Here is a 26837-nt window from a genome sequence, read left to right on the forward strand (position 1 = left end):
GTCTCCAGTTTTCCCCTACCTTTCACTCTTGACACTAAGATGCTTAAGGTGGGTGACTGCAAATATTACTGCTAGGAACATTTTCATAGCACTTTACATTTAAAACTGTTTTTTCCCCCCTAAATAGTTTCTGGCCCTTTCTTCAAGATACATATAAAAAACACACCTCATTGTACAATTCCTTTTGTGGGAAGATGCATCATTAACATGATTTGGAGAAGTCAGTGTCACGATTCAGATAACTTACTATTTCCCTTTCCTTTGCCAACGGTAAAGTCCGGAGGCCCTAGAAAATGTTGCTAAACCTTCTCTTGTTTCCCTCCAAGCGGCAGCGTGAATGTGATTTTGTTTGGTTTTGTTTCTCATACTCAAGGCCTCACAAGCCCTAGTACCTAGGCTGCGGGCATTTTAATTAGTGTTAATGCCTGGGCTGATCCTCACCCCTCCCCCAATGACTTTGAGTGAGGGAAATAAACTGGTGAATCCAGACAAAGCCATGTGCGAGTTTGTGGCACCCCTGGTGAAGCTAAGCCCCCAGGATGGCTGGCCAGGCTCCCTAACCAGGCCTGCTTCCCTTCCCCCACTCCCCCAGACAATTTGGAATTTTTCAGTTCAAATAGAAATCAGTTTGGTGGAGGGGGTTGGATTTCTCCGTTTAATAAATAAATGCTTCTGGGACCTCTGAATCAGCTTAGAGCCTCCACTTTCTCATTACCGGGAGCATTTTCATTCGAGATCAATACTACCAGAATGTGCCCAAACATAACTTTACAACAACAAAAAAGATTACATGGTAAATGCCTTCAAATACCTGGAATCTTGCCTTGAAATCAACCTGATATTTAAATTGACATTGATATCCCTCTGTCTGGCCAAAGCATAGTCACCATTTCTGCCAGAGATACTGTGTTTCTTTTTACATTTTGAGTAAATTTCTATTTTTTCCCCAACCTTCATGGCTTAAGCATTTTATCCAGTTTAAACGATGGGGATTTAAATTGCTATTTTAGTGGAAGAGGCTTGATTAAAGCCTGTGTCCTCATCAAATTATTGGACAGTGGTTCTTGGGCTCTGTTTACATTAGTGTCAACCTTAATTTAAATTCTGCATAACTATATTTGCTTCGCTAAATGCATTCGCCAGGAACACATCACAAATTACTTTGCATTATGGCCAGAGTCTCTTTGTCTATTGCAAAGTGTTTTGAAATTAGCACCATAAGTAACTGGCTGTAAGTGTCACTCGATCTCTTTAATGCCTCATTAATCAAACCCTGTGGCAGCTGGTGTGATGTCCAAGCCCCTCACATATAAGATCAGTATCACTTGCTCCGTGCATTTGACCACAGTCTTTTAAACTCGATTCATTTTTTGTGCATTTGCCTTTCCCTATAGCCCGGTCACTCCCTCAGAGGCCTCCCCACAGGTGCAGCTTTGTATGGATACCAGTTGCATAGGAATTCTTGGCAGAAATTAAAAATAACCTTTTCCCCTCTTGTGAAAATCCATGATCTCAAAAAGAAAAATGTCTTTTAATGGAAGAATAGTCTCACCTGTTTCTCTGAGTTAGCCACAATGATTCAACATGATTTTCAGATTAACCTTAAAATGCCATGCTGGAAAAATTTTCCCTGGGCAAGTTTTTCTTTATGTCAAGAGTTAGAGAGAAAAAAGAAATACATACACCCAGGCAAACTGCAATTTCCACCTCAGCCTCCATTCTCATAAAGGTGGGATACATTTAGTCTAAGCACCTAATCAGGAAAAAATACGTTTGTTCCTTTATCATGTAATATGAATTATTCTGCATTAAATACAAAATTTTAAAATTTATGCTTACAAAAAAATGCAGAACAACTTGTAACTTGATAGTTTTATTATAATTCTTATAGAAAAAAAGGTTATCATCCATCCTTGTATGTATACCCACAAAGTCATAGCAAAAGAGGACATGTTATAGGAACTTTTGGGGGGGTCTTTTCATGGTAGTATCAAACATTTGTAAATGTCTAAATAGAACCCTTCCTCCATTTCCATCCCATCTCCCTGCATCACACACAAGTCAGAATATGCACACACATGCACACCCTTTTAACCAAATCTAATACTCACTGGCAATAAAACTATTTAGCAGCTCTACTGGATAATGGCTTCGTGGACATTTGAGAGGCTGTCTTAAGTCTGGTATGGGCAGCTTCCCTGCAGGAGAGTCCTCTCAGCGGCTGTGGGGGCTGCAGCCCTGGCTGCACACCCAGTTCAGCTTGCCCCCACAGGGAGCAGACAAACAGGTGCTCTCTCCTCTGGTGGTGGCACGTGAGGTCGGCTCTTCGCAGAGCAATGTCTCAATGGGAGGCCTTTGGCTTCATGGCCTTTCCTTCTGACCACCCAGCAGGAAAAATATATGGAAGCAGTTTTTTTCTGCCAGTTTTGTCAGTGAGAAAAAAAAAAAAAAAAACCAACAAAAAACCCCCACAACATTGAAACTCTGTATCCCGCAAGTGGGCTTCTGGCTTGTGAATGCTTAATGCAATCATAGTAAACCATTAATTTTCTTTGGTGCTAAACTTTTTGCCTTTTCACCCTATAAAACCACTCAGGCTAAATAAACCTTATTACAATAGAATTAAGCATTGTAGCCTGGCTTCCAAAACCAACATCAGTGGCAAAACCCACTGAGACAGAGCATACACCCAACAGTGCAAACCTGCGTTAGAATTTGACTTTAAAATCAACTTAATATAAACCGTGTTTGTGCTTATTTTTTATATTATTATCATGTCTACTTTCTCTTATGACATTTAAAATAGATTCTGATTTTAAAAGAGCAAATGTGAAAGAACATTTTGATTATTTTTTAGATGACATTTACTCTGATTATAGGTGTAATTTATGACAATTAGGAAAGGACATTTTATGTCCCACTATCAGTTCATTCAGTTTTTGCTCTGATTCCAACAACCTGTATTCATTGGCAATCTGAACAAAATAAGTATGGAAAGGAAAAGTACAAAGTGATTTTCACAATTGGTAAATCATAATTTAACACAGCTTTTAAATTGACAATCCCAAGCTTTTCCCTCTTTACAGCAGCCAGAGAAGTCTGATTATTTAAACCAAAAACTCTGCCTCAAAATCCCCCTTTCCTGCTCTCCACAAACACCTACCCTCTTTTCCCCAAAAGGCAACATTTTGGCTTGGCAACCAGTACAAATCACTGAACCCTTCAATTTAAATGCCCCACAAAGATTGCGTCTGAACACAGCTTGGATTTAAGAAAGAAAGAGGGGTAAAAGCACAAGTGGGCAGTGTCAGAGTCCTGTGCCCCCTCCCTTTCCATTTTTCCATTCTTTTCCCTACTGTCCCCTTGTAAAATAAAAGAGAGCCAAGTGCAACCGGTTACACTAAAGGCACCCTGTGATTTAGGGGGATAAGTACAGCCTAACTTAGCTGCAATGCTGCAGCTGTGCTCTTATCTGGCTAAAGAGACAGGGGACAACAAAAGATCCCAAAGAAGGGATGATGGCTGCATGGGAAAACCACTGCCCCAGCATTGTGGTGCCCTTCTGCTGAGCAAACAGTTCAGACTGTTCCTTCCCGTCTTCTGTTCTCTCCCTGGTACGTTGTTTGTGCCCTTGCATTTCATTCTGCAAGGAAGGTTGCTCTCTGGGCCTATAAGCAAACAGTCCAGAAAAGAGCTAGCCATCCTCTTCTCTTCCCCGGAGAACTAGCATTTTTATTTCGGCTCCAAGCTGTCAAAGACCTGGAGAGTTTATGTCAGTGTCCTGAATTAATTGCTTTAAGCTGGAGCAAGCTCCATGGGCTACCAAATGTCCAGAAGATGTTTATTAATAACGTTTCCTCCAGGATTCTGGCTCCAAGCTGTCCCTTGGTGGTGGCCTTTATCCACTGCCACCCTCTCACCCTGGCCTCTTGGTGCTCAGGAGGGGGTTGCCTCTTTCAGTCATTGTGACAAAATTTAGAATTGCCTGGGGTGAAAAAAATCTACCTATGTAACAGAGTGTGTATGACGATCACTTTTGTTCTGATGCAGAAAGGTCTGAGAGTTACAGAAGCTGCATGCCGAACCCTGCAGTGGGCAGGGGGAGAGCCAAGAGCAGCAAGGACATCCCTCTGTTAAAGCTCATTTAGCCAATGCAATTAGCAAAAGGAACGGAAGAAATCGCTCTCTCTGCTTTTCCACCGCATCTCCTCCCCCAAAAGAAAACTCAGCGAGGCTGACAGTGTGGTGCATTTTGAAGTTTTCCTTGTGCAAAAAAGAAAGGGGGGGGGCTCTTTAATAGAATGAAATAATAAACCAATTTATATACCAATATAAGACTAGGATTGTGAGTGCCATTGTGTAATTTTCCACTTGACTTTTCATTATCTACCTGAACAAAATCAATCTATATGTATGGGATCAACATACCATTCCAGAGATAAAAGCTGAAAATAAATGTGCTTTGCATATCCCGGAGATAAAAGACACAGTCCGAGATACTGCCTTTTCATCTCCATCAGATGCATTTATAAAATAAATTGTTGTGTCAAGGAAAAAGCGAAATGTAGTGGTGTATCCTGAGTGTTGACGCCTTTGCTGGAAATATTGATCCTGCAAATGAACAGTGGTTAATAAGTACCCTGCAGATGATATCAGGTCTTTTGCCCTAGTTTACACCCACCAGAGTGCAATCTGGGTCAATGTTTCTCCCAACTAAACCTTCCCATCTACAAAAAAAAAAAAAAAAAAAAAGACTCTTCTGCTATTAACATGGATTTAAGGCTGAGGACTTCAAGGGCCTTCTGGAGCCTCTCCACGGAGACAAAGCACACTGAAAAATCACATTATATTAGAAACCCCTGTGCAGCAAATGCCCAGCTTGTGGAGGATTCTTGGCCTTTAAAAGGGAGGAAGAGATGGTTCCGTGCACTTTGGGGTTGACATCTCTTACTTTAAGCAGGTGGATTCCATTCCCTTTATGCCCTTCTTTACCCCAATAATTAGAAATGGTGCTAGGAACAGTAAAATTCTCTCTAATCTGGCCATGTCATGGGTCCTCCTTGTCCTTTTTTTTTTTTTTTTTTTTTAATGTATCACCATGGGCATTGCCTCTGTGTGCCCAGTGGGCAGATGGCAGGGGTGTTTTGGAGTGTACCCTGGCTATTGGGTTCAGGACTCTTGGGGGAAAGCACACATACTCTGTCCTCCCAGGGTGGGCTCACAGGGCCTGTTATTTCCTCGAGGCAGAGGTTCATGTCCAACGTTGTTTTTAGACCGGTAAAGAAAGGCCCACAGGTGTGAGGGATGGGCCACCAACCAATCACTCTGAGTTCTTGGACATTTTCTGGTCATGAAAAAATATTGATGCCAATCACTCAATCTCAGGCCAGGGAGCTGTAAAAATTATCTCCTTGTCGTTGTTTCTTCACCTTGAGATTTAGCAACTTCAGGGGAGGCTGAATGTCTACTTGGGCAACTAGGTTGTCACAACTTCAGTTCCACAGAAGGACAAATCAACACTTTTATATTTTAAGCTCTTTGCATTGACAAATTCTAATGATTTCAGTTTGCTGGTTCGGTACAATTCTGCAACCCTTGATTATCATGCACACAGCTCTGTGTTCAGGCACAGTACTTAGCTGGACTTGGACATCGCCTCTCTATTAACCAGCCTGGTTTTGTGTCTCATTCTTCAGTTCATATTCATTGAAAACTCTAAAGAAAGCACCAGAAGCAATCTGATACAGTGTCATGGCCTTTTGATGAAACTCTTGTGATGGTCAAATTTCAGCATGTGGAGAAGCTCATGTGCTTCCAGTCACATGGGGCTCTTAGGAAAACAAATGTCCTCCTTCCATCTCATCTTTTTGTTCTGGTAGCTGAGAGTAAGCAACTCTAGAGGACACATAAGAATGCAGTGTTAAGAGTTACACAGTCATGAGAACTTTGAAAGGAGAACTACATCCTAATGGCATATTTTGAAAAGTCCCTATATTCTCATTATAGAAGTTATGCCTCTTCTGCCTGGAGTGTTCAGCTCTGATGAACTCAAGGTATATTTTATCCATGATTTAATTACTCTATGATTCAAATCAGCAACCTAGATAATCAGCATGATGTCACATGAGCATCACCCAGCCTAAGGAAAATCTTTTTGGAGTTTCACACTCCCTGAGTTCCATGGGGAAAGAAAACACACCAGAACAGGGTATTCCTATCTCCACAACAAAATCTGTCATTGCTGAGTGACATCACAGCCACCTTCTTAGGCTGGAACAATTCTCCATGCATAAGCAGAATCCTGACACAGACTTGGAAAGCAATCCATATTCATAAAATAAATATTTATTAAACAGGAGAAACTGAATTTTTTAAAAAAGGAATTTTTAGTGACCATGTCATAGTTGAGCTATCTTGATGTCGTTTCCCAGGGGAAGAAAAATAGACAGTCAGATGTCCAGTAAATGTATGTAGGTGCATGCATTCAGATGAACACAGTAAGACAGAAAGTTATTGTCAACTTTTGCTAGCTCCAGCATTTAAAAAAATATATATATATCATAGCAGTTCAATTCTTTAAAGGAGGAGATGAAGAGTGTAAAACAATTCAAAAATGAGGGTGAAAACACACCTATCAATCTTCTCTGGTAAAACAATGGACTCCCAGCTGTTTACATACTGCAGTTGTATGACAATTACAACCTGGAAAATTGAAAAAAATACATGTATATATAAGTGCAGGCTGGGTTGATAATATATCTGATTAACGATCATAAGAAAACTTATTTTTCCCTCAATAATGGCTTCATTCTTCCTTTCCTGTGTATACATGGCATTTTTAAAATAACCAAAGTACAAGGCACTCTTGATTTTTACCAAGAGATACAAACAAGTGTGATGAAACATGGTTCCCTCAACAGCAAAGCCCAGGGTGTCCTTTTACACCAGGTTTGATGCAGAAACAAGAAATTCATTTTACAGATGAAAAGTAAAAGGCCAAATGGGAATGCCTTTCAAAGTCATCTGTTGTCGTTATTGTTGTTTTACTGGAGGGTAGGAAGTGGGGATGGGAATTGGGTGAAACATGGTCTTAAATCAGAATCTCTTGCACACCCCTGTAGAACCATTCACTGGAATTCAGGGGAGATAAAATCCCTCCTCCTGGCTCTGAATTGTCAACAGAAATATCCATTCAGAAGGGGACGAAATCTAGAAATGGGGCCAGGAAAGGGCTTTGCTGTGCCCTAAGGATGCCACAAACTTTCTATTGTACAAAAAATGTCCTTCCAGTGCTCCTTGATCAAGATGTTGTTTTTTTAAGATGAAAAGAAACATAACTATAACTTATCCATGGCAACAGTTTGAAAGTTGAATGAAATGCTCATACTGTCCCCATGGAAGAATTACTGTATTATGATTATATAGAATACAAGGGAGAACATACATGCTGTGAGAAGCACTTATATAATTTTCTCTAGGTCTTATAGTCTACAATAAGTAGTTAAAAAATCCTTTAAATGTGAAGAACTAAATGGAAATCTCTAAAACTAAATTAACACTTGACCAATAAAGTGTTGCTTCTGTCACAGGAGATATGCAAGAAGGTGGCTAACCCTTCATCCTGTACATGTTCCTGTTCTCCTTGACTTGAAAATGTTTCAAATACATTTCTTAAGTATGTCCTTGTTATTTAACAGTAAGGACTATCCATCCTTATTCAATTTATTTTGTCATGTTTCTGAATGCAACAGCACATAATACCAAGGAGGGAAACAGGTTTCTCCTAAAGAAATACGAAAACAATTGCTCTGTTATATAAGTTGGGTAATAACAGTTCCACGGCAATCTCCTTTAAAATAGCATTTGATACACTTCTGCAGCATGAGCTGCAGGCATTCTGGTTTACACATGACTCCAGGCTGCGACAGTAGCAATTGGGTCAAATATGTTGATATAAGGTGGGATTCATGAAAAATCAAATTAGGTGTTCAAATGTACTTTATTTTCTTTTCCAGAAATTCTGCAAGATAGAGATATGGATTACAGCTGAACATAGAGAGGGTACTTCGTTTTCAATTAAGCCAGGGGGTGTCTATCAAGAGTGTCATTTTAAAAGGACTGTCCATTCTCTACAGAAATGACCATGCCTTGTCTTAAGCATCACATGGAAGTTCAAAAGGAGTATCTGCAGCCCTGCACAGGAAAATGTGTTGCTCCTCAACTTCCCAGCTCCACTCTCACTTTGAAAACTGTTCATATTGGCTGCGGACTGACTCGTATAAATCAGGAACAGCATCAGAGAATTCTCAGCTGATCTGGGAATTTATAAGCCAAAGAACAGTGCTGGAAGCCAATTTCTCTCTCTTTGCTTTCCTCTGGGTGGCTAGAGACAGAGAAAAAGGACAGTAGGAAATACACTGGGAGTCTTTTCTACTTTGAAAGAAGGTAAGCTTCCATTGTAAAGTAATTTGAAGAGTGAGAATTCTAGTAGTGAAAAATTTCAATGCTAGCTTTCCTGGAAACTCAAGACTGATTCAAACAGCAACGACTGAGGGGCAGTTTCTCTACAGTTGTGAGCTTATTTTATATTATTTTATTTTTGAGTAAACAAGTAATTAAACTCAGAAATGCCAACAAAAGCAGGGAGCAGATTATTAGATATTTTGCTTGACATCATGCAAAGTAATTTCATGAAGGGACACTGGATTTCAAAATTTTAAATGTTCTCATCCTAGCTAAAAAGCCAAATTATATCCCAAAAAGCAGGCCTGAGTTGATGTGATAAATTATACAAATTTTAGGTAATGTAAAGAAAATTTTGTGGGACTTCACATCATGGCTTGGAGTGGAATTAAATAATATGCTTGATCTCTTGACCGTTTTCAGCTCTTCATGTTTACACGTTTTTCCCCCCTATTTTTAACCTGCGTTCTGCAGCTCTAGATGCACATACAGATGGTTACATTCTCATACTGGACACCCAGAGAAGGTCACATGTTTTTCATCAATGGAAATTAGTTCCCTTTTTAAAATGGAAAATGTCATTAAGTTCTTGAATAATTCAAGAGTAGAGGTCACAATACAGTGTCCCTTTTGGGGGTCTTTATGGTGCAAATGGCAAAACAAGGCGATCCTATCAGTAAGAGTAGATCTAAGGTTTACAATGTAGCTCTATTTAGTGTGACAGGAAAATTAAATTACACGAGACACTCATTCATTGTCACCCGTTAACAGGCTTGGGAAAATTGTGGCTCCCCAGGGACAAATCACTGACAACCCGCGAGGGGAATAAAAATATTTCATTTTAATTGGCTGCTGTTTCCTTTGCTTGATTTTGAAAACAACAAACATAAACACGGCCCCCACAACTCTCCCTGGAAAAAGGACCCTGAATCTCCCAAACACGCGCACGCTCAACAGTTTCTGCCCGAGAGGCGGGCGCGTTAACAACTCTGAGTTGCAGGGGTCTGTTTTCTCAGCCACGGTTGAGCTGGTCTTGATCCAGGGGGTCCTGGAAAGGAAATATAGGGGAAGGTTGGAAATAAAAATTGGCTTCCACTACTCCCCATCCCGCCCCTATCGGGGTTGGCTGGACTAGAGTCACTGTGTTTCTTTAACGAGGCTGCCTCTCGAATCTACGAGGACTGAGGAGGAGACAGGAGGGAGAGAATGACGCGCAGGCCACCAAGGAGAAAAAGTCACATCGCCCTTCGCATGCGATCTCGGGCATGACACGGGGCCGCTTGGGCTGGGGTAGGGTAAACCAGCTAGGACCGAGGAAGCGGGGGCGGCGGGAGGCAAATGGAAACCCTCGGAGGTCCCCCAATGACATCGAAGGTTCTCCAAGGCCACGACAGCACACCCGAGCCCCCGCAGGTGTCTCGGCGTCCCCCACAGTCCCAGTTAAGCCTGGTGGGCGTGGCTGCCTGGGTCCTGGCTCCCACCTTTGACCAAGGCCGTTCTACCTGCAGGTCCTGCCCGCCGCCGCGCGGTGCCCCGTTGGCTCTCCCCGAACGGGGCGACCTTGGCACCTGCAGGAGAAACCCGGGGCTCGCTGGTCTTCCCCGAGGCGGGAGGGGAATAAAGTTGGCCGCGCTCACCGCGGCCAGGTGGGCAGGCTCGGTCCAGTGGGTTGGCGGCCTCGGGTCCGTTCCCTGCGCTCTGGAACTTGCAGAAAAGCAAGAGTGACCGCCCCTCTGCCTCGTGCTTTCTTAGATCTCCGCTCCCCCCCGTGATATTCAGCTGGCGTGTCCGTGGCTCGGCCTCCCCCACCAAGCCCTTGCCAAGTCCGGTGCCAGCGAAGTGAGCCTTGAGAGGGGCGCGGAGACGCCCCCGAGGCGACCCTCCCAGGCTGCCGCGTGTCGCGCGCCTCGGCCCCCTGTGCTCGCCCCGCGGCCGCGCGCGGAGGCTCCGGGGCTCGCCCGGCCGCTGCGCCGACCCGACGGCCCGACCCGCGCGCCCCGGCGCGCCCGGGCACACGCGGCCCTCGCTCCCGAGCGTCGGCGCGCCGCCGGGGTGTGCAGCGACCGCGGGGCCGCCGCGAGGGTCCCCCTGCCCCGCGCGCCCGGAGCTAAGGCGAGGCCGCCGGCCAGCGGCTCGGGGCTCCTATCGGAATGAGGGCACGGGGTGCGCTCCGTTCCCGAAGCAGGCCCGACTTTAGGGACACTTAGGTCAACCAGGTATTCCGTGTTTAAGGAAAAGTATATTCCGATGTGATATGTGCCTAGGGCGAGTGATTTATGGCTGAACTTTGATACATTTCCTAGTGGAATTAAAGAACAAGTTTCACGCGGGGCGGCGGGGGGAGGGGCGGGGGTGCAGTAAGGGGCAGTTTAGATGTTTTTCATTTTCCAAATGCTTCGATTTAAGCAAACAGTTGGGGGTCCCAGGCCGCCTAATGCCAAAGACAATTTTCTCTGGTTTTAATTTGATTTGCATTTTTTCAACTTGATCATATTCAATTTCACGGCTGAATACACATGTAAACACCTAACGGTCGTGTTTTTTGGCCCCTTGCACCAAACAGAATGTCGCTTATCTGAGTGCCATGGCAGGTTACACCCCGCGTCCCCAAAATATCTGAAAATTTCTCCTGAATTATTTTTTGAGACTTAGCACGGCTTTGCCTGGGCTCCAGAGTTGGCAAACTCTGAAAAGAAATCTAAATTGCTGAACTAGCCCAGGTGTGAGGAGACCTGCACAAACACTGCCGCAACGAAGGCGTTCAAGAAAACAAATTTTTGTTAGACATAGAATCAATTCCTTTACCCAAGATATTTTCCACATCGTATTAATAGTTTTAAACAATCTAAAAATGTAAATAAATTCGCTTCCCCCAGAAAGGTTTTTAATACATATTTTATCGCTAGAAGATAAACTTGGAGAAATGTAAAGAAATTATCTTTATAAGGAGAGGTTTAATGTGCACCACTGAGCTATTTTATCAAACATAAGATTTAGAGAAATATATAAAATGAAATTGGAGAATTAGCTTTAGTCCTATCAAAACTGATATTCAACAAAAGAGCACTGCTAATGACAATGAAGCTAGGATGCTGCGACCTGCTTGTGAGCAGCGACACCAAAAACTGTAACGCGCCTGTATGCCAATCTGTTATTCTTTCGATTCCTGAGGATAAACCATAGACCTGACTTTGCTCAAAGAAATAATTCAGTCTCATCAAATGTGCAGATAGATCGGCACGTAATAAGAAATATCAAAAGTCCAAATGCATTTTAGACCCCATTTACAAAATTGTGCTGGAAAAGGAAAGGGGCAAAGATTAAGGTACATTTTTGGCTTGTCCAGTAGCACCTCATATAATAAAATAGGCATCTAATTTCCAGAACTATACTTCATTTTAAAAATATATTTATCTGTTTGCACACTACATGGAACATTTCAAACTGTGAAATATACTTCTATCTTAAATCCTAAGAATTTACATATTGCAATGTTTGTTTTATTTTTTAGTTTTTTTTTCTTCGAGAGCTCATAAACAAGATTAGTGATTTTTGAAAAAAATAAAAGATATTCAGATTTTGGCATCTTGTGAGGAATAGATTCAGACATTAGAGTTTTGTAAAATTTCTTAAAAAGCTTTTTGCTTGAGGCTGGCTGATAATGGGGAACTGTATTTTAAGCTGAGGTGATCTAATTTGAAAAATATTTCTTATCATGTGAAAAGCGTTTAAGCAAACAAGAAAAGAATTTTATTTGAAATTGTACCGACTTTGAAAGAGTAAGTTCCTAGAGTTTAAAGAACACTTTCGTTGCAGGTTGACTGTCCAACGCCTTAAGGAAAACTGCTCTTTATCATTTGGTTTTCTGAAAAAAATAACTGTTGTGTTTTAAATGATCATTGTTTAGGATTTGCACTAAACTTATATGTTTTGAATGACTGACAATTATATTTATTTTATTTTACACAAATAGACGGCCGAGTATGCACGTTCAGCACACCACTTCATAGCTATGAAGATAGGACTAAATGAAGGGGGCTAATTATAACAAACGGTCTATTCAGAGACTCACCAATTGTGAACAATAGGGAACATCTTTCACTTTTCTATTAGTAATTGAGTAGTAAATGGGGACCTTGCTAAGGACTACTATAAAAGTTTGATTATTAGAAACTGAATTGGCCATTTTCATTTGCTTTCACCCCCAAAGAGTCTGTACTGGGGACCATAACTGCCTGGTCCAGAAGCAGCCCTCCTGCATTGCAGACAGTGAATCTGCTCCCACCCCCAACTTTGTTCCTCTGAGTCTGAGCTGCAACAGGCTTATCAAAGACTGACCGGGGAATTCTGGCAGGGGTTAGGTGTGGGGGAAGGGAAGCCAGTGAGGAATGGGGAATGGCCTGGGGAAGCCCTGGAAAGTATTTTAGCCAGGTGGGGGCTTTCAGAGGGGGCAGGGTAGGGAGCCCAAAAAGGTACCCCTGAGCCTTCCCTACAGACTTGGGGACTTGGAAGGGTATATCCCTTGGGAGAGTCATAAGTCCCAGAAGGAAGGTGTAGCACCCCCAAAAAGACCCATCTGCTGGGGATGAAGGGTGAGGGCTGGGAGGATTAGCTAAGGGTTTTATAAAGGGATTGTGATCTAACTGTCCGTTCATTATTAATAGGAGTCCAGAGGCCTGAGGAAGGATGGTGGTGTATGTGTGAAAGAAAGAGAGACAGAGACAGAGATAGAAAGAGAGAGGAGATACTACGCTGAATGCAAGAGAGACTGATAAATCGTGCAGTTACTTTTAGTTGTTTACGCAGCAAGGGTAAAATCTAAACAGCGCTTTCCGCAATGAAGGGATCACCTTGGGTTCCAGAGTTGAGCTCCTTAAATGAGTCTGGCATTCTGATAACTGCAGGTGAACACCTGAGATCAACTCCTTCCCACTGCTTGATGCTGGGAAGAGATAAGGATGCATTTGCTCATGAGCTCTGGGAAGGGAGAGGCGCAAGGGGGATTTAATTGTCTGGCTGGGTGAATCGAAATGTCCTTTTAAAGCAAAGAAATCAAGAGAGACTGGCCTTTAATTGGCAAACTCTGCTGGTGAGAGGGGTTGGTAATTAAAATGGAAAGAGGACAAAATATAGATTGGCTAACCCTTCCCTGTTCTCCAACCCCCATACTCCAAAATTGCATTCTCTTCTGTTCTCGCAATTTTTAAAAGGCTCAGCGCACAACCTGAGTGTGGGTAACCATTATTTTCATGCTCCACTTTAGTCTGACACCTCAACTATCCAGTTTGGAGTGGGGAATATGGTTAATCTAGAACTCTGTTTTCTTCCAAGAGTTGGTCATTCCCACATCCTCGACATCACTGAGTGGAGCTGGCCTTACAGTCCAGGTGTGTAAGTCTCCCCTGAAATGCCCAAATGGAAGATGCCAAGTCTGCAGGAATCCTACACCATTAAAAACAAGCATGCCATCTTGAAAAGAAAAGGAGACCTCCCCACTAAGTTGGGGCCCTGTTTTGAGGAAGGCCAGTGCTCACTCCCACCCTGCGTCACCAGAGCCTAGTGCAAGCAGATGCTCAGCCACTGTTCAGAGGCATGCAGCTCAGCAGGATGGCATTCATTCTGCTGGGATGGAGCTCTTCTCCCAGATGATAAGCCCACTGGGTCCTGGGCCCCGTTTCCCCTCCGTGATGGGTGGTGGCCAGGTTACCTTGGCAAGAATCCTATTTCGGGGCAAACCTCAGATCTATATTGGTATATATGTTGGGGGAGGAGCCTTACTGCTCATGCAGCTGGAGGCCAGCTGTCGGAGTGTGCATTCCAGCTGTGACTCATCTGTGTTGTCATGCCACCAGGTGTGGGTCAGGGTGAGGTTGGAGGCAAGAGTCTCTTAGTACATTCCTGGTCCCTGCTCCTACAATCCCCCCATAAGAAATCAGGCTGACAGGCAGCAGCTCAGAAATAATTTAGCTATGTAGATTGTTTTAAACCTGTATGTCAGCGCATGGTCTCTGCCCCTGACATTTTTCTCTTCTCTGGCATTTTCACTTTCTAATCACAATGCAAGAGCCATCTAGCTGCCAATTCTCTTTCTGTCTTCTCCTCCCTTCCAGCATTAGCCAGTTGACGCTGGAAGTTTCAATGGGAAAGAGAGCATGGCCCCAGTCTGAATGAACCTCTGGACAGTTTCAAGAGACCATGGTCACATAAGAATGCTGATTGTGTTACCTCAAAAGAGAAAATGAAAATTCAGCCTCATCCCAGACATAACCCAACCTAATCTCTTCTAGGACAGTCGGTGAGGTCTCTGCCATCTTTCTGAGAAACACGCAAGCCTCCCTCTTCCCGAGATCTTCCTCTTTTGTTTTGTTTTGTGTTTCCATTTTTCCCCTAGCACTTCAGACGTCCCTACTACTCACTACCCACAGCAGCTCACTTCACAGATTCTGGAGTCCTGGTGAAGGCATTCTTCCTACTGGGTTGGAATAGGAGGTGTCTGTGCCCCAGATTCATGTGAAACCAAGAGAGGTTGTAAGAACGTAGAGTTGAAAGACTTGATTTCAATGCTGAGCTCTGAAATTGGAGCAAGTTCCTTAACGTCTCCTTGCCCCAGGCTTATCACCTATCATTTCTGACTTCTACCAGTGGGACATGGGAAGGTTTAAATGAGATCATGCTCATGAAGACACCTCACATGGTGCCTGGCACCTAGAGGATCCCCACCCAATGGTGATGGGATTCAATGGAGTTACCCTAAAGAAAACAGAAGGAGAGATGTATGTGTTGGAGCTGGGGTGGGTGGAAGACAGTAAGAAACACTAAGACAGTAGAACAAAACGCAAAATTTCTGCCAAGAGATGGACTCACTTTTTTCGGTAAAGGGTGGATTTTCTCAGCCCGCAAGGCATATAGTTGCTGAAGTTACAACTTCTTTCTGTGTGTGAACTGCTCAGTTTAATGTAGCTCAGAATTGCTGAACAAATGGAAAATATATGGTGAAATCGGCCTCCTTTAGTTTGGCTTAGAATGGGTTTTAGAAGGTAAAAAAAGCAGAAAGCTGAGCAAAGTGTATATTTTATACCAGTGTGTGTGCATGTTGACATTCTGATTTCTTTGCTAAAGATTCCTTTGACCTCCATACAGAGTTCTGTATGGCCCAGGTCCTGCCCTGGCTGACACGTCACCATTCCTTCACAGAAAATGTTATATAATCATCATCTGTCCTCTCCAGTTCTCCACCTACCCACCTCATGCTTTTGGCTCCTTTCAAGCCTTCTCCTCCAAACATTTCCCAAGATTATTTTCTTTTGTTTTCAAGAAATGTACTTTTAACACTTATTACTTCACACTAGAAATTGTATGCTTTCCTTTAAGTGAGCAAACATTTTCAAACAAATTCATTATGTAAGTGTGTCTACTTTGTAAAAGGAGAAGGACTAATGAATTGGTATCACATTTCTAATGCAATAACAATTTGAAATACACAAGCATGCAATCTTATTTTGATTCACTCAGGTCACTACCAACCCTGGTCCAAACCAGTTTTTGAATATGTGCTTTATTCTTTTCAAATAAATGTAACAGTGGAAAAATCAATTTACCTATGGGAAAAAATGTAGTCCTCAACAACTTAAGCAAGTGGAAGTGGAACTGCACAAGCAATAGGACAAAAACAACAACAAAAAAAGCAAAGAACTCTCATGCCAAAATGCTAACCTGCATCATACTCCAGTATTTTCCTCCTGGACATATATGTCTGTTATGCTGAATTTTTCCCTCTTGGTTAATTTAATGAAGTTGCAGCCAAATAAATATAGTATTGCTAGCATCATCTCCTGACACTGCTGGGAATATTGCTGCCTCTAATTAATAAGAGAAGGCTACACTCCAAGTACTTACTTGCACTGGTGAGAACATGAAACCTCTAGTTTTGCATAAATGAATGTAACCTAATTTGTATTGCTTCTTTCAGCACTCCCAACTATAAGTTGTGTTATCAAACAGTGAAATACCACCCCTTCTAACAAGGGAGGGAGGGAGGGAAGGAGGGAGGGAGGGTGAGAGAGAGAGAGAGAGAGAGAGAGAGAAAGGGAGAGAGAGAGAGAGATGAGAGAGAGAGAGATAAAGGGCAAGTAAGTCAGTGCTTTTTAATGTGAACCTAGGGTGGGGGGTTGACAATGACATCTGACCAGTTCTTGTGGATGTCGGCAGTAAGCTCAGAGGAACAGCCACTAATGTAAAAAAAATAAGCATACTGTCATGAAGACATGCTTGTAAAATAAAAACAACCCTGTCCTCTCTACCTGTCCATGAGAGGAACTTTTTAGCACAAGGTAGCAACTTCTTCTGCAGAGTATATACAAAGAATTCAGAATAGGCCCCAAGGATATGGGGGCTGAGGGGGAGGGGAGACTAGGCTTCACCTCCAGTCTGGCAATAGGGACCGTGACAGAATCACAGCTTGTAAAAAAAGCCTCCATCAGTCTCCCAGGAGACAGCCGACCTCAACTTGGGTGTTCCCTGCTTGTTAGCCTCAGTCATAATTGGCCTCTCCTCCCATCCCACGTTGTTGTTTTTCTGTGTGTGGCTTTTGGTGTGAGCATGTTAGGTCATCAACAAATACAATGGGGGGAGTTAAAGGGGGGATCCACATGATTGTTTTAAAGAAGAAAGGAGCAAAGGGATGAGAGAGTGGGCAGGAAGGCTGTGAACAGAATGGGGAAGACGCCCCAGGATTTAGGCTTCTGAGGCAACCCCTGGAGTGCTCAAGGGTAGGGAACTCCCTGGGAGTTTTGTCAAAGGGAGAAGAGGCCTGCCAGGAGCTGGTGACCCTGCTGAGCTCTGTTGGGGACACATATCTATTCCATACTATTTCTGTTTGCTTGTCTCTGCAGGTGCCTGTAACATCCTGTCTATATCTGGTGCATCTCATCAAAAAAGAATTTTTAAGAAAAATCCCCATCAGAGTGATGTGTTCTAGAAAGGTCTCGTATGAGGAGCTGAAGACCTAAAGAACAGTCGGGACCCTGGGGGGAGGTCAGGTACACCGTCTTTCTCCATCGGCTTAAAAAATAGTGTCTCCCCAGCTCTTCCTTATCTTTTTCTCCAGCCCCCATCCTTTCTCTTTCCCTTCTCAGAAGAAAACCAGTCCTGAGGATGGAGGCTGTTTATGATTTGAAGTCTGCTATAAAGCCCAAAGGGGAAATGGCTTTGCAGTCAAGGAAGGTTGAAGATACAGAGCATTGTTTTCGCTCAAACAGGGACAGATAGGGTCTCAAGACCCTCAAATCTTTATTTAATGTAAAAATGAACATTTAACAGGGGAAAGACGCAGCAAGAAGTGTAATTAAATGAAGTTGCAAACTTTGGGGTTTTTTTCCCCATTGTTTTTTATGTTTTTAAAGTTTTAAATGTCACTCACCACGCTTCCGCTGGTCTGGGTTGCCATGGTGCAGCCGCCTGGACTGGTGCCTACGCTGTCCCCCACCTAGCAAAGGCATTTCATGTCTGAAACCTTGTTCTTTTACTACAGCAGGGACAGCAAACTAGACCTAATGGCAGTAAGGTGTGTGTTGCGGGCCGGGGGGAGGGGTGTCTATTACGTGTGGCAGGGCTTGGTTCCTACAAGTTTGTGGACATTAGACAGCACCAGCTGCTCTGCAACTCTAGGTCCATGGTGGCTGGGAGAACACAGAGAATGTTTCTTTTCCATGTCTAGCAGGATGAAGGTTCATAGTCAGAACGGGTCCTGCTGCTTTTCCGGAACACTCCTGGTGTGGACACATAGATCTCCTCTCAGCCACCCCTCCCCCCAAGCCGGTAGCACCCCCTGACCCGGGCTGCCTTAAAGGATGCTCTGCTCCCCAAGGTCTTTCCAGGTACCTCCTCTTGCAAACACTTCCCCTTATGCCCTATTAAGCTTTATCTCTCGTCTCTCTCCGCCCCATACCCACATTAAAAGGCCCCCAAAGCACTGAAGACTGGCTTCTCTTTATAAACCAGGAGAAAGCAGGCGATAAAGATCAAGCTTTTAAATTGGACATTTGGAAGATTACATCTCTTCAGCGAGGGTCTTTCTTTCAAAACTCGCACTGAATTAGGGGCCGGGGCTACTCCACACCGGGCTCTCAAAGGCCGGGCACCTTTTAATTTGGCCGTGGAGTGGGCTGGGCTAGGTGACCAGGCGCCATCAAAGGCCCGAGGGAAGGCCGTGGGGCGACACTCGTCTAATAACAAGTAATTGACGGATTCGAGGCCGTGCATTACCAGCGGACGGGGAGGCATTAATTATTTAAAAACGATTAGCCTTGCGGTGTGTCCTGCAGGCGTTCCATCTTGTTCAGGGAAGATAACCAGCCAAGCGAGGCGGAGCCGGGATCCGAGGGCGGTGGGCGCGCTCCCCAGCCGGCCTTGGGTGCGGTGGACGGAGGCGCGCAACCCAGGGCACCAGGGAAGCAGGGGAGGGGCACCCGGGGTCCCCCACACCTGGAGATGCTTAGATAACATTGACCCTGCCGATCAGCGAAACCGATTTCTGCCCATTCGGGTTCGGGATCTGGTGACTGCGGCGCAGACGGAAAGAGCTTTCCAGGTGGGGTTGGCAGGCAATTTCCGGGGACCAGTTACCCAGCGCGTCTCCCAGCCAGGCAAAAGACCCAGAATAACCTAGCCGGACGCGGGCCTGTCACAACGCCCGAATCCCGGGTGTGCAAAGCAAAGACTCCAGGGAGACTGTAGATGGGGGTGGGGGATAGGTGGCACCCGGTGCACCCCTGGCAAAAGACACCTTTCCGTAACCCTGGAAAGCCGAGGGTGCCGCAGTTTCTACACGCAGCAGCGGAACTACTAGTTTCCCGAGGCCGGTGCCTCCCCGCAGGCGACGGAAAGACGCGGTTGGCTGAGTTCTGTCCTTCAGACTCGCGTCCTCCGGCTCCGCAGGGCGCCAGTGCAGCATGCCCACGCGTGCTGCTGCCCGGGCCAGCGGCGGAAGGAGGCTCCCGAAGAAAACAGGCCACTTGGTTGCGAGAGAGAATGGAGTGAGTGACGGTCCTGCGGCCGAGGTCTGACTTTTCCTCCCGGACCCAGCTCTTTACCCCCGACGTTCCCCAACCTGCCTGCAGCCGAGCGCGCCTGCACGTAAAGACCACCAGCCGCGTCCTGCGGCGAGAGCTAACGTTCGCTGGCTTCTTGGAAAGGCGCTGCCCCTTCCCTGCTCCCGCGTGGTGCCGACCCCCGCTGCCCGCTCGGCCAGACCGCGTCCCGGGAAAGGCCGAGACTGGCTGGGCCCGAACCCGTGCGCGCCTTGAGGAGGGCATCGCCACGCTCAGGCCTCCGCCTCTCCAGACTCCCCTGTACCAAGCACAGCGTTTCCTGCTGACCCCCACCCTAGACTCTGAGGCCAAGGACGCACCCCATGTCCCCCCGCCCCCCGCCACTGTCCTTGGGAAACACGCGGCCCTCAGATCAAATCCCCAGTCCCCGAGTTGCGGGGGACCTGTCCTGGCTTCCCGTTGCCTCGGGGCCTCACCAAACCCCTCTCTAACTGAGCTCAGAGCCTAGACAATCAGGGGTTGGTAACTCTAGGACTCTTCATCCTTCCACATCGTGCATTCTCCAAAAAAAAAAAAAAAAAAAAAAAAAAAAGCCACTTCCCAAACCCCTGGGTCTTCATCCACTGAACTTCTCACTACAATCCCAGTTCAGGTTCAGGTGTGTCGGGGCCCCTGGAAGGCAGAGGACTGGCTGGAGCATGGGAGGCGTGAGGACAGGAGTGGGGGGCAGACGCCGCCGAGGGGAGCCCGGGCGCGGCCCCCGGGTGGGCGCGCTTCCTACCTGCGGTGGCCGGCGGGCGGTGGCGCGTCCAGCGCGCGGCGGGAGGCGGCCGACTGCTCCGAACCGAGGCATCCCCGCATTTATTTGAGCTCAAACCGAGCGACTGTTGACTTTAGCACACAAAGCAAAGATTTCACTGCCCGCTAGTTTAAAAATGAATATTTTACCAAGATATCGATCAGCGTTATAAAATTCAGTTAAGTACAATGGGATCCTGGCAAAAAAAAAAAAAAAAAAAAAAAAAAAAGAATAATAAAGGAGGGGGTAATATCTGTGCAAATTTGCTGAAGTGTGACGTGGCATGGAAAGTTTACCCTCCTGGAATTCGGATCTAGGATGTTTTTTTCGGTTGTTTACTGACTTTGTTTATTCACAGATCACGGTTGCTTAAACCGGCGCGCGGAAGGCTCAGGGAAAAGGAAGAAAAAGACGGGGGGAGAGACGCTGCACCCCACAGTACCTAGAGTTGGGGAAGCGAGCTAGGGCGATCTGTGCGCCGGTAAGCTTGGAACCCGGGCTGGGGGCGGGGGGTTGCGAGGGAGGGGGTGCATTGAAAGACACAAGAAGGGCAGAAAAGCCTCCGAAAGCGCCGCTCCCCGACGTCCTTTTTATGTATTCGGACAGAACTATATCTTATCGGCCGGGATCAGTGGAGCGGGGCGCGCTAAGTAGTTTAAAACGACCCTCGCACAATGGGCGTGCGATACGAAACATAGCAGGTTAGGGCAGCGCTTTCAGCCTCCATTGTCCCCCACTCGGCCCCCAGCCCTGCCTCTCGGCTCCTTCGCCACGGGAGCCTTTTATGTGATAATGAAACACATTTCAGGCCGGGCTCACGACGTGTGTGTCCTTGCCAGGGGGAGAGACTGCCTGATTGCTGGCTGCGGCCTCCGGATTCTGCCCCCCCCCCCCAATTTCTTGTGTTCTTAGGGACAATGTGGCATGTTAAATAGGGATTTGGAAGCGGAGGTGGAGGCGAGGCGCAAACCCCCCTCAAGCGCGTGGGAAGGCCAGGGTTGGGGGTGGGGAGTGGCAGAAACCCCTGCAAGGTGGCAGAGCGCGCACGGAGAGGCTGTCTTCAGGGCTGGGGCTCAGCTGGGAGGCTCCAGGTCAAGAAGCCCAAAGATCTAGTCTCAGAAATAGAAGACTGGGCTTAGAAACCAGAGGCAGAAAGTCCTGGCCTCAGAGGCCGGCCACCGCAAGCTAGCTGCGCGCGGGAGTGGCCCCACGTCTGCGGGTTTCGCGACGACAGTGGCTCGTTCCCTTGCCCAGCCGGCTTGTGAACTAGCAGACGTCCTGACAAAATCAAAGCAACGCTGGGCTCCCCTCTGCGCACCCAGACCGGGCTTCCACTGCCATTCCGGGTATCCACTGCCTGCCGTTGGCCACCAATTTGGGCCGGCTATGCAGTCTGTGGGGAGAAGCAGCACAATTTGTAAAAAAAAAATAATAATTCTGGGTCTTTCCTTATGCTTTTGGAGTTTCCTTGAAGGCTCACAAAATACTCAATTCACTCCTCCTGAAATCCTACTTTGCCAGCCTGATCTCCAGGGCTAAGAGGACGCTTTGCAGAGGGTTGGAGAGAGGCAGGAGGAGCAAATCTGCAGACACTGGGATCTCACACTGCCACGGCCAATTAACCAGCCGTGCCAGACACCCCCTTCCTCTGTCTCACCCTCAAAACACCTTATTTTTAAAAAGGACAGTTGAATTGTCATCCTGAGCTATCCATTTTAATCTGATTCCCAGAGAATGTCCTCTAAATGTTTCCCCAGAGCAGGTGCCTCACCACTCCTGGGAGAGTGGAGTCTGCCATGGTTGTGCAGTACACCTACATGAGGGAGGATGTTGGGAAAGGGTGGTGGAGTGTGCACAGAGGCTGGAGGCTGGAGGTCCTGGCAGAGTCCCAATTCCACAGAAGGATAAGGGGGGGTCAGAGAGGCATCGGTGAAAAAGTAGAGTGCTGCACCAGGAATTTGCAAATCCAATATAGGTTCACTGACTTGAAGGGAGGCCAAAGGTTGGAAATACAGCAAGAACATGTAAAATCCAGGCTTTCCCTCAGAGAAGCTGGCCCAGGGGCCCGAGAAACTTCAAACCAGGGCATTTTCAAACAGCCCAGCTGGAAAATTAAGATATGTGGGAGTGGTTTTCTTCTGACTTTAAAAATAATCCTGCTGAGATGGCCCACTGAATCTGTGTTTCATTGTGTGTAAGGTTAACCTCAAAATTCAAAAAGTAACCATAAACAACATTGAGTTTTATTTAATGATACACTTGCTGAAGTGTTTAGGGAGAAGTGTACTGGTGTCTGCAATTTACATTGAAATGCATTTAGAGAAATAAGATGGATAGACTAACGGAGGTGTGGATAGGTGGACAAATATGTGATGAAGCAAGTATGGTGAAATGTTCCCTGTAGAATCTTGGCAGTGGGTCCATGTGTGCTTACTGTAAAATTTGTTCAACTTTGGCACGTCTAAAATTTTTAATAATACCATGTTGGGGAAACAGCAACACCCTTCCCCCAATAAAAAATAAAACCTGCAACCAGCCAATCTCCCTCCTTCCTCTGAAATTTTCAGACACTCTTATTTCTTAATTCAAGCAAAGGGGAAAAAAAAAATCTTAAAAGAACTGACTCAAAAAATAAAACTGTCAATAACACTTTAATATAGATTGTGGAACTCTGGCCCTTCCAGCCAGAATACACATTTATAAGCCATAAATAAAGCACGCAGAAACCATAAATTAATCAGACCCTAGACCTGGATTTCACCGTGTCAAGAATGGGAATGCATTTTTTTTTCTTCTTGGTCATTTACAATAGACCCTTACATTACTCCCCCCACCCCCTTTTAAACAATTTTACAATCCTCTGGATCTCTGTTAAAACTACATGGTTTTACACCGAGTCACTCACAATTTTTTTTTTTGTTTTGTGGTTTTTTTTTTTTTTTTTTTTTTTTTTGGTTTTTTGTTTGTTTGGTTTTTTTTAAGTAAAACTTCCCTGTAACAGCAATGGAGAACAACAACAACAACAAAAAATCAGAATCTGCAGGTGCTTCAAGAAGCAGGAGTCTACACAGTAGTGGAAACCAGAGGCTTTTTTTTTTTAAATTTATATTTTTTCCCCTTTCCCTCCTTATGTAGAGTGATGGGTATCACGGTGGCCCTTCTGTTTGGGAGGGAAGTACTGCAGTGAGTGAGGGGAGACTGCTGTCTTGGGGGCGGGGGGTGTGATGGATTTCTTCTCCCTTGCATCTCACCAAATCACCTTCCCAAAGTCTCGACCCCACGTCCTCGCTATCGTATCCTTGTGCCAGGCTGCCAGAGCTAGCCGGGCCTGAGGCCGTCTTTTTAAGAGGAGTTCATAATGGGCCGCGAGTACACCCCCTGGTAGTAGGAGGTGTCTGCGGCCAGGGGCGAGGCGTCCAGGCCCGTTTTGTTCGTGACCGGGCCCATGGCCAAGCTGCCGGGCATGGGGGAGCCGTAGCCAGGGTAGTGCATCACCTGTTCGTAGGCCTTGAGGTCCATTTTGTGGGGCTGGTGGTGGTGGTGGCTGTGGTGGTGCTGCTGCTCCGAGGACATGAGGTTGTTGATGGAGAACGGGTGGTTGAAGGCGTAGTGGTGCTCCGGCTTAAGGTGGGCCTCAGGCGGCAGGCCCGGGTGATGGGGTGGCCCGAGCAGGTGGGCCGCGGCCTGCTGCTGCTGCCCGGGCGAGGGCGCGGGCTCCGGGGGACTCAGCGTCGCGGCCGGCGTCCCCTTCAGCTCTCCCAGCCCCCCTCGCTTGTGCTCCTGGCACGGGGAGGCGCTCGAGTGAGGCGACTCGGTGCCCGCCGGAGTCTCGGAGGCTGGCCCGGCGGCCTCCCCAAGCTGAGCCTGCGAGGCCTGGGCCCCCGCGGTCGCCTTCTTGCCACCGCCCGCCGCGCCCGCGGCTTCCTTCAGCGCGAGCTGCTTCTCGCACTTGAAGCGCTTCTGGCGGCGCAGGTAGCAGCCGTTCTCGAACATGTTGCCCGAGTCGGGGTGCAGGGTCCAGAAGGAGCCCTTGCCGGGCTTGTCGGGAGAGCGGGGCACCTTGAGGAAGCAGTCGTTGAAGGACAGCGAGTGGCGGATGGAGTTCTGCCAGCGCTGCTGGTTCTGCCGGTAGAAGGGGAAGAGGTCCATGATCCACTGGTAGATCTCGCTCAGCGTCAGCATCTTGTTGGGGCTCTGCTGGATGGCCATGGTGATGAGCGAGATGTACGAGTAGGGCGGCTTGGCGTGCGTGTAGCTGCGCCGGTACGTCTTGGGGTCGCGCGCGCGGCTCAGGCCCGCCTGCCCGTACATGGGGCTCATCGAGTTCATATTGGCGTAAGGGGCCAGGCCGCCCATGGCCCCGGCCCCCTGCCCCCCGAGCGGGCTCAGGCTCGGACTCAGGTGCGGCCCCATGCCCGCCACTCCAGCCGCCCCAGCCGAGCCGCCCATGCCCGCCATGGCGCCCGCGCCGGGGGACATGCCCGCCAGGGACGGGCTCATGCCCGCGCCCACGTACGACGACATGTTCATGGAGCCCGCGCTCATGTTGCCCGAGCCGCTGCCCATGGCGGCCGCCGACATACTCATGTACGTGTTCATGCCGTTCATCCCCAGGCCGGCGTTCATGTTGCTCACCGAGGAGTAGCCCTGCGGACAGAGCCCGGGGAGGGAGGCGCACAGCGTTAGCACCGCGGCTCGAGCGTGCCCCGATCTCCCTCCCACCGGGCCAGCTCAGGCCCCCAGCGCCGGGGAGGTCGCCAGGGAGCCCTTCCCTTCCCTGGGCCCCCGTCCCCAGACACGGAGTCGGTTTCCCCCAGGGCGAGCCGTGACAGACTGCTGTTTGGGGCATTTGGCCCACGCCTAGCCCTCCTGCGCCTCACCAAGTTCTAGAACAGGGGTTCTCTGGAGCACTTGCAAGCTAGGCACCCCCGATGCATTTCCTGTCCCCAGAGTCTCCACAAACTCTCCCGCCAGCCTTCTGAGCTGGCGCCGCGGCCCGGAATCCCCGGACGCCACCTCTGGTCACAGCAAGCAACCTGCCGGACAGCGTGCGGGGCGCTCGGGGCCGCCTCGAGTGGAGACTGTCCCAGGGTCCCCTCTGTCTGGCATTCCCCCCGGGCCCCCCCTCCCTGGCTCAGGAGAACTGAAATGTGGTGCCAGCGCGGAGTCCGGGGGGCAATCGAGGCACTGAATCGAGGAGCAGGGAAGGGACTGAACTACACGCGGCTGGGCTTTGCAGTCACAAACTTTCTTTCTCTTTGTCCACTAGTCCTTGACTCAGCCTCCACCTCAGCCCCCAACTCCTACCCACCTTCTCCTCTGCAGCTCCCCACCCCCTCGCCGGCCGACCTCCCACCCCTCCCAGCCGCGCGCTGCCAAACATAACTCTGTTAGGATAGTGCGTGGCTCGGCCACGAAGAGGATTTGGAGGCGCCGCAAGTCAATATTTGATCACAAAGTTAATATTATCTCAAGGCTAACAGTGTGTCGTATAAAAAAGAGACCCATTTGAGTTGAAGGAGGGCGGAAAAGGCGGCTGCCCAGAAAGGCTGGGGGTGGGGGACGGGTGCCAGCGAGGGAAGCGGTCCCCGGGCTGGGGAAGGAGCGAACGCCGCCACTCGCTTCCCCCTGGCAACGGCGAGCGCTTACCTCGGGCTCGGCGTAGTAGCTGCTCCAGTCGGACGGCTCGTGCCCTTCCATCTTCACCGCTCCCAGCATACTGGAAGCCGAGTGCATGGCAGTTTAAAATTTAACAGCCACAACAAACGACCAGCAATCACCCCCCACCCCCACCCGCTTAAAAAAAAAAAAAAAAAAAGTCAGCCCAGGCACCGTCCCCTCCCTCCCTCCCTCTCTCGCGCTCCCTGTCTCTCGGCTCCACTCCCTCTCTCTTTCCGCGCCGGCCGGAGGCGGTAGTTGCCAGTGGGCGGGAGGGGTGGGTCTCGGGAGGAGGGGGCCGAGGAGCGGAGAGGCCCAGCCAGAGCCCGGCTGGAGGGAGCGTCCGCCGCCGCCGCCGCCGCCGCCGCGCTCCCGGGCCGCCGGGTGGAGGCTGAGGTTGGCAGTGCCGAGCTGCCCCGAGCGGCGGGAAGCGCGCGGCGCGGGGGCGGGGGTTGGGGGGAGGAGGAGGAGGAGGAGGAGGTGTGGAGCGCGGAGCGGACAAGTGCCGCAGTGACGTGGGCGGCTGGTGATATAGCGCGGCGCGCTGGCGCGGGCCTCCAATCCCCAGACCCGGGGCAGCACATTTGAATAATCAGCTCACACCTAGGTGACAGGGAGCCGCGGCCTGCGCCCCGCACCTGCCCCTCGGCGCCCGGTGCCCGCCCCGCGGCCTCCGCGCCCCGCACTGCGCGCCCGGGACAGGGGAGCGGGCCGGCCTGGCGAGCGTGCGCCCTGGCTGAGTTCCCTGTCCTCCCAGGGCCACGGGAAGTCCCCCGTGGGAGAAGGGGTCTGGGAGGAGGTCCCCCCCCGCCCCAGGAGCGACTCAGGGCTCCGGCCTCTCCGCCCGGTTCCATGGCGCTGGCCGCCCC

General features: G+C 48.1%; 1 protein-coding gene across 1 annotated transcript; it reads right to left on the bottom strand.

Moving 5' to 3' along the window:
* Positions 1-23652: 23652 nt before the first annotated feature.
* FOXA2 (forkhead box A2) lies at positions 23653-26046 on the bottom strand. Its single transcript, XM_063115290.1, has 2 exons — positions 25960-26046; positions 23653-24957 (listed from the first exon to the last, which is right to left on the bottom strand). The coding sequence occupies exons 1-2, from the start codon at positions 26044-26046 to the stop codon at positions 23653-23655; spliced, it is 1392 nt and encodes a 463-aa protein (XP_062971360.1).
* Between the last annotated feature and the right edge of the window lie 791 nt (positions 26047-26837).

The sequence above is a fragment of the Cynocephalus volans genome, chromosome 11 (assembly GCF_027409185.1).
Source record: "Cynocephalus volans isolate mCynVol1 chromosome 11, mCynVol1.pri, whole genome shotgun sequence".
Lineage (NCBI taxonomy): Eukaryota > Metazoa > Chordata > Mammalia > Dermoptera > Cynocephalidae > Cynocephalus > Cynocephalus volans.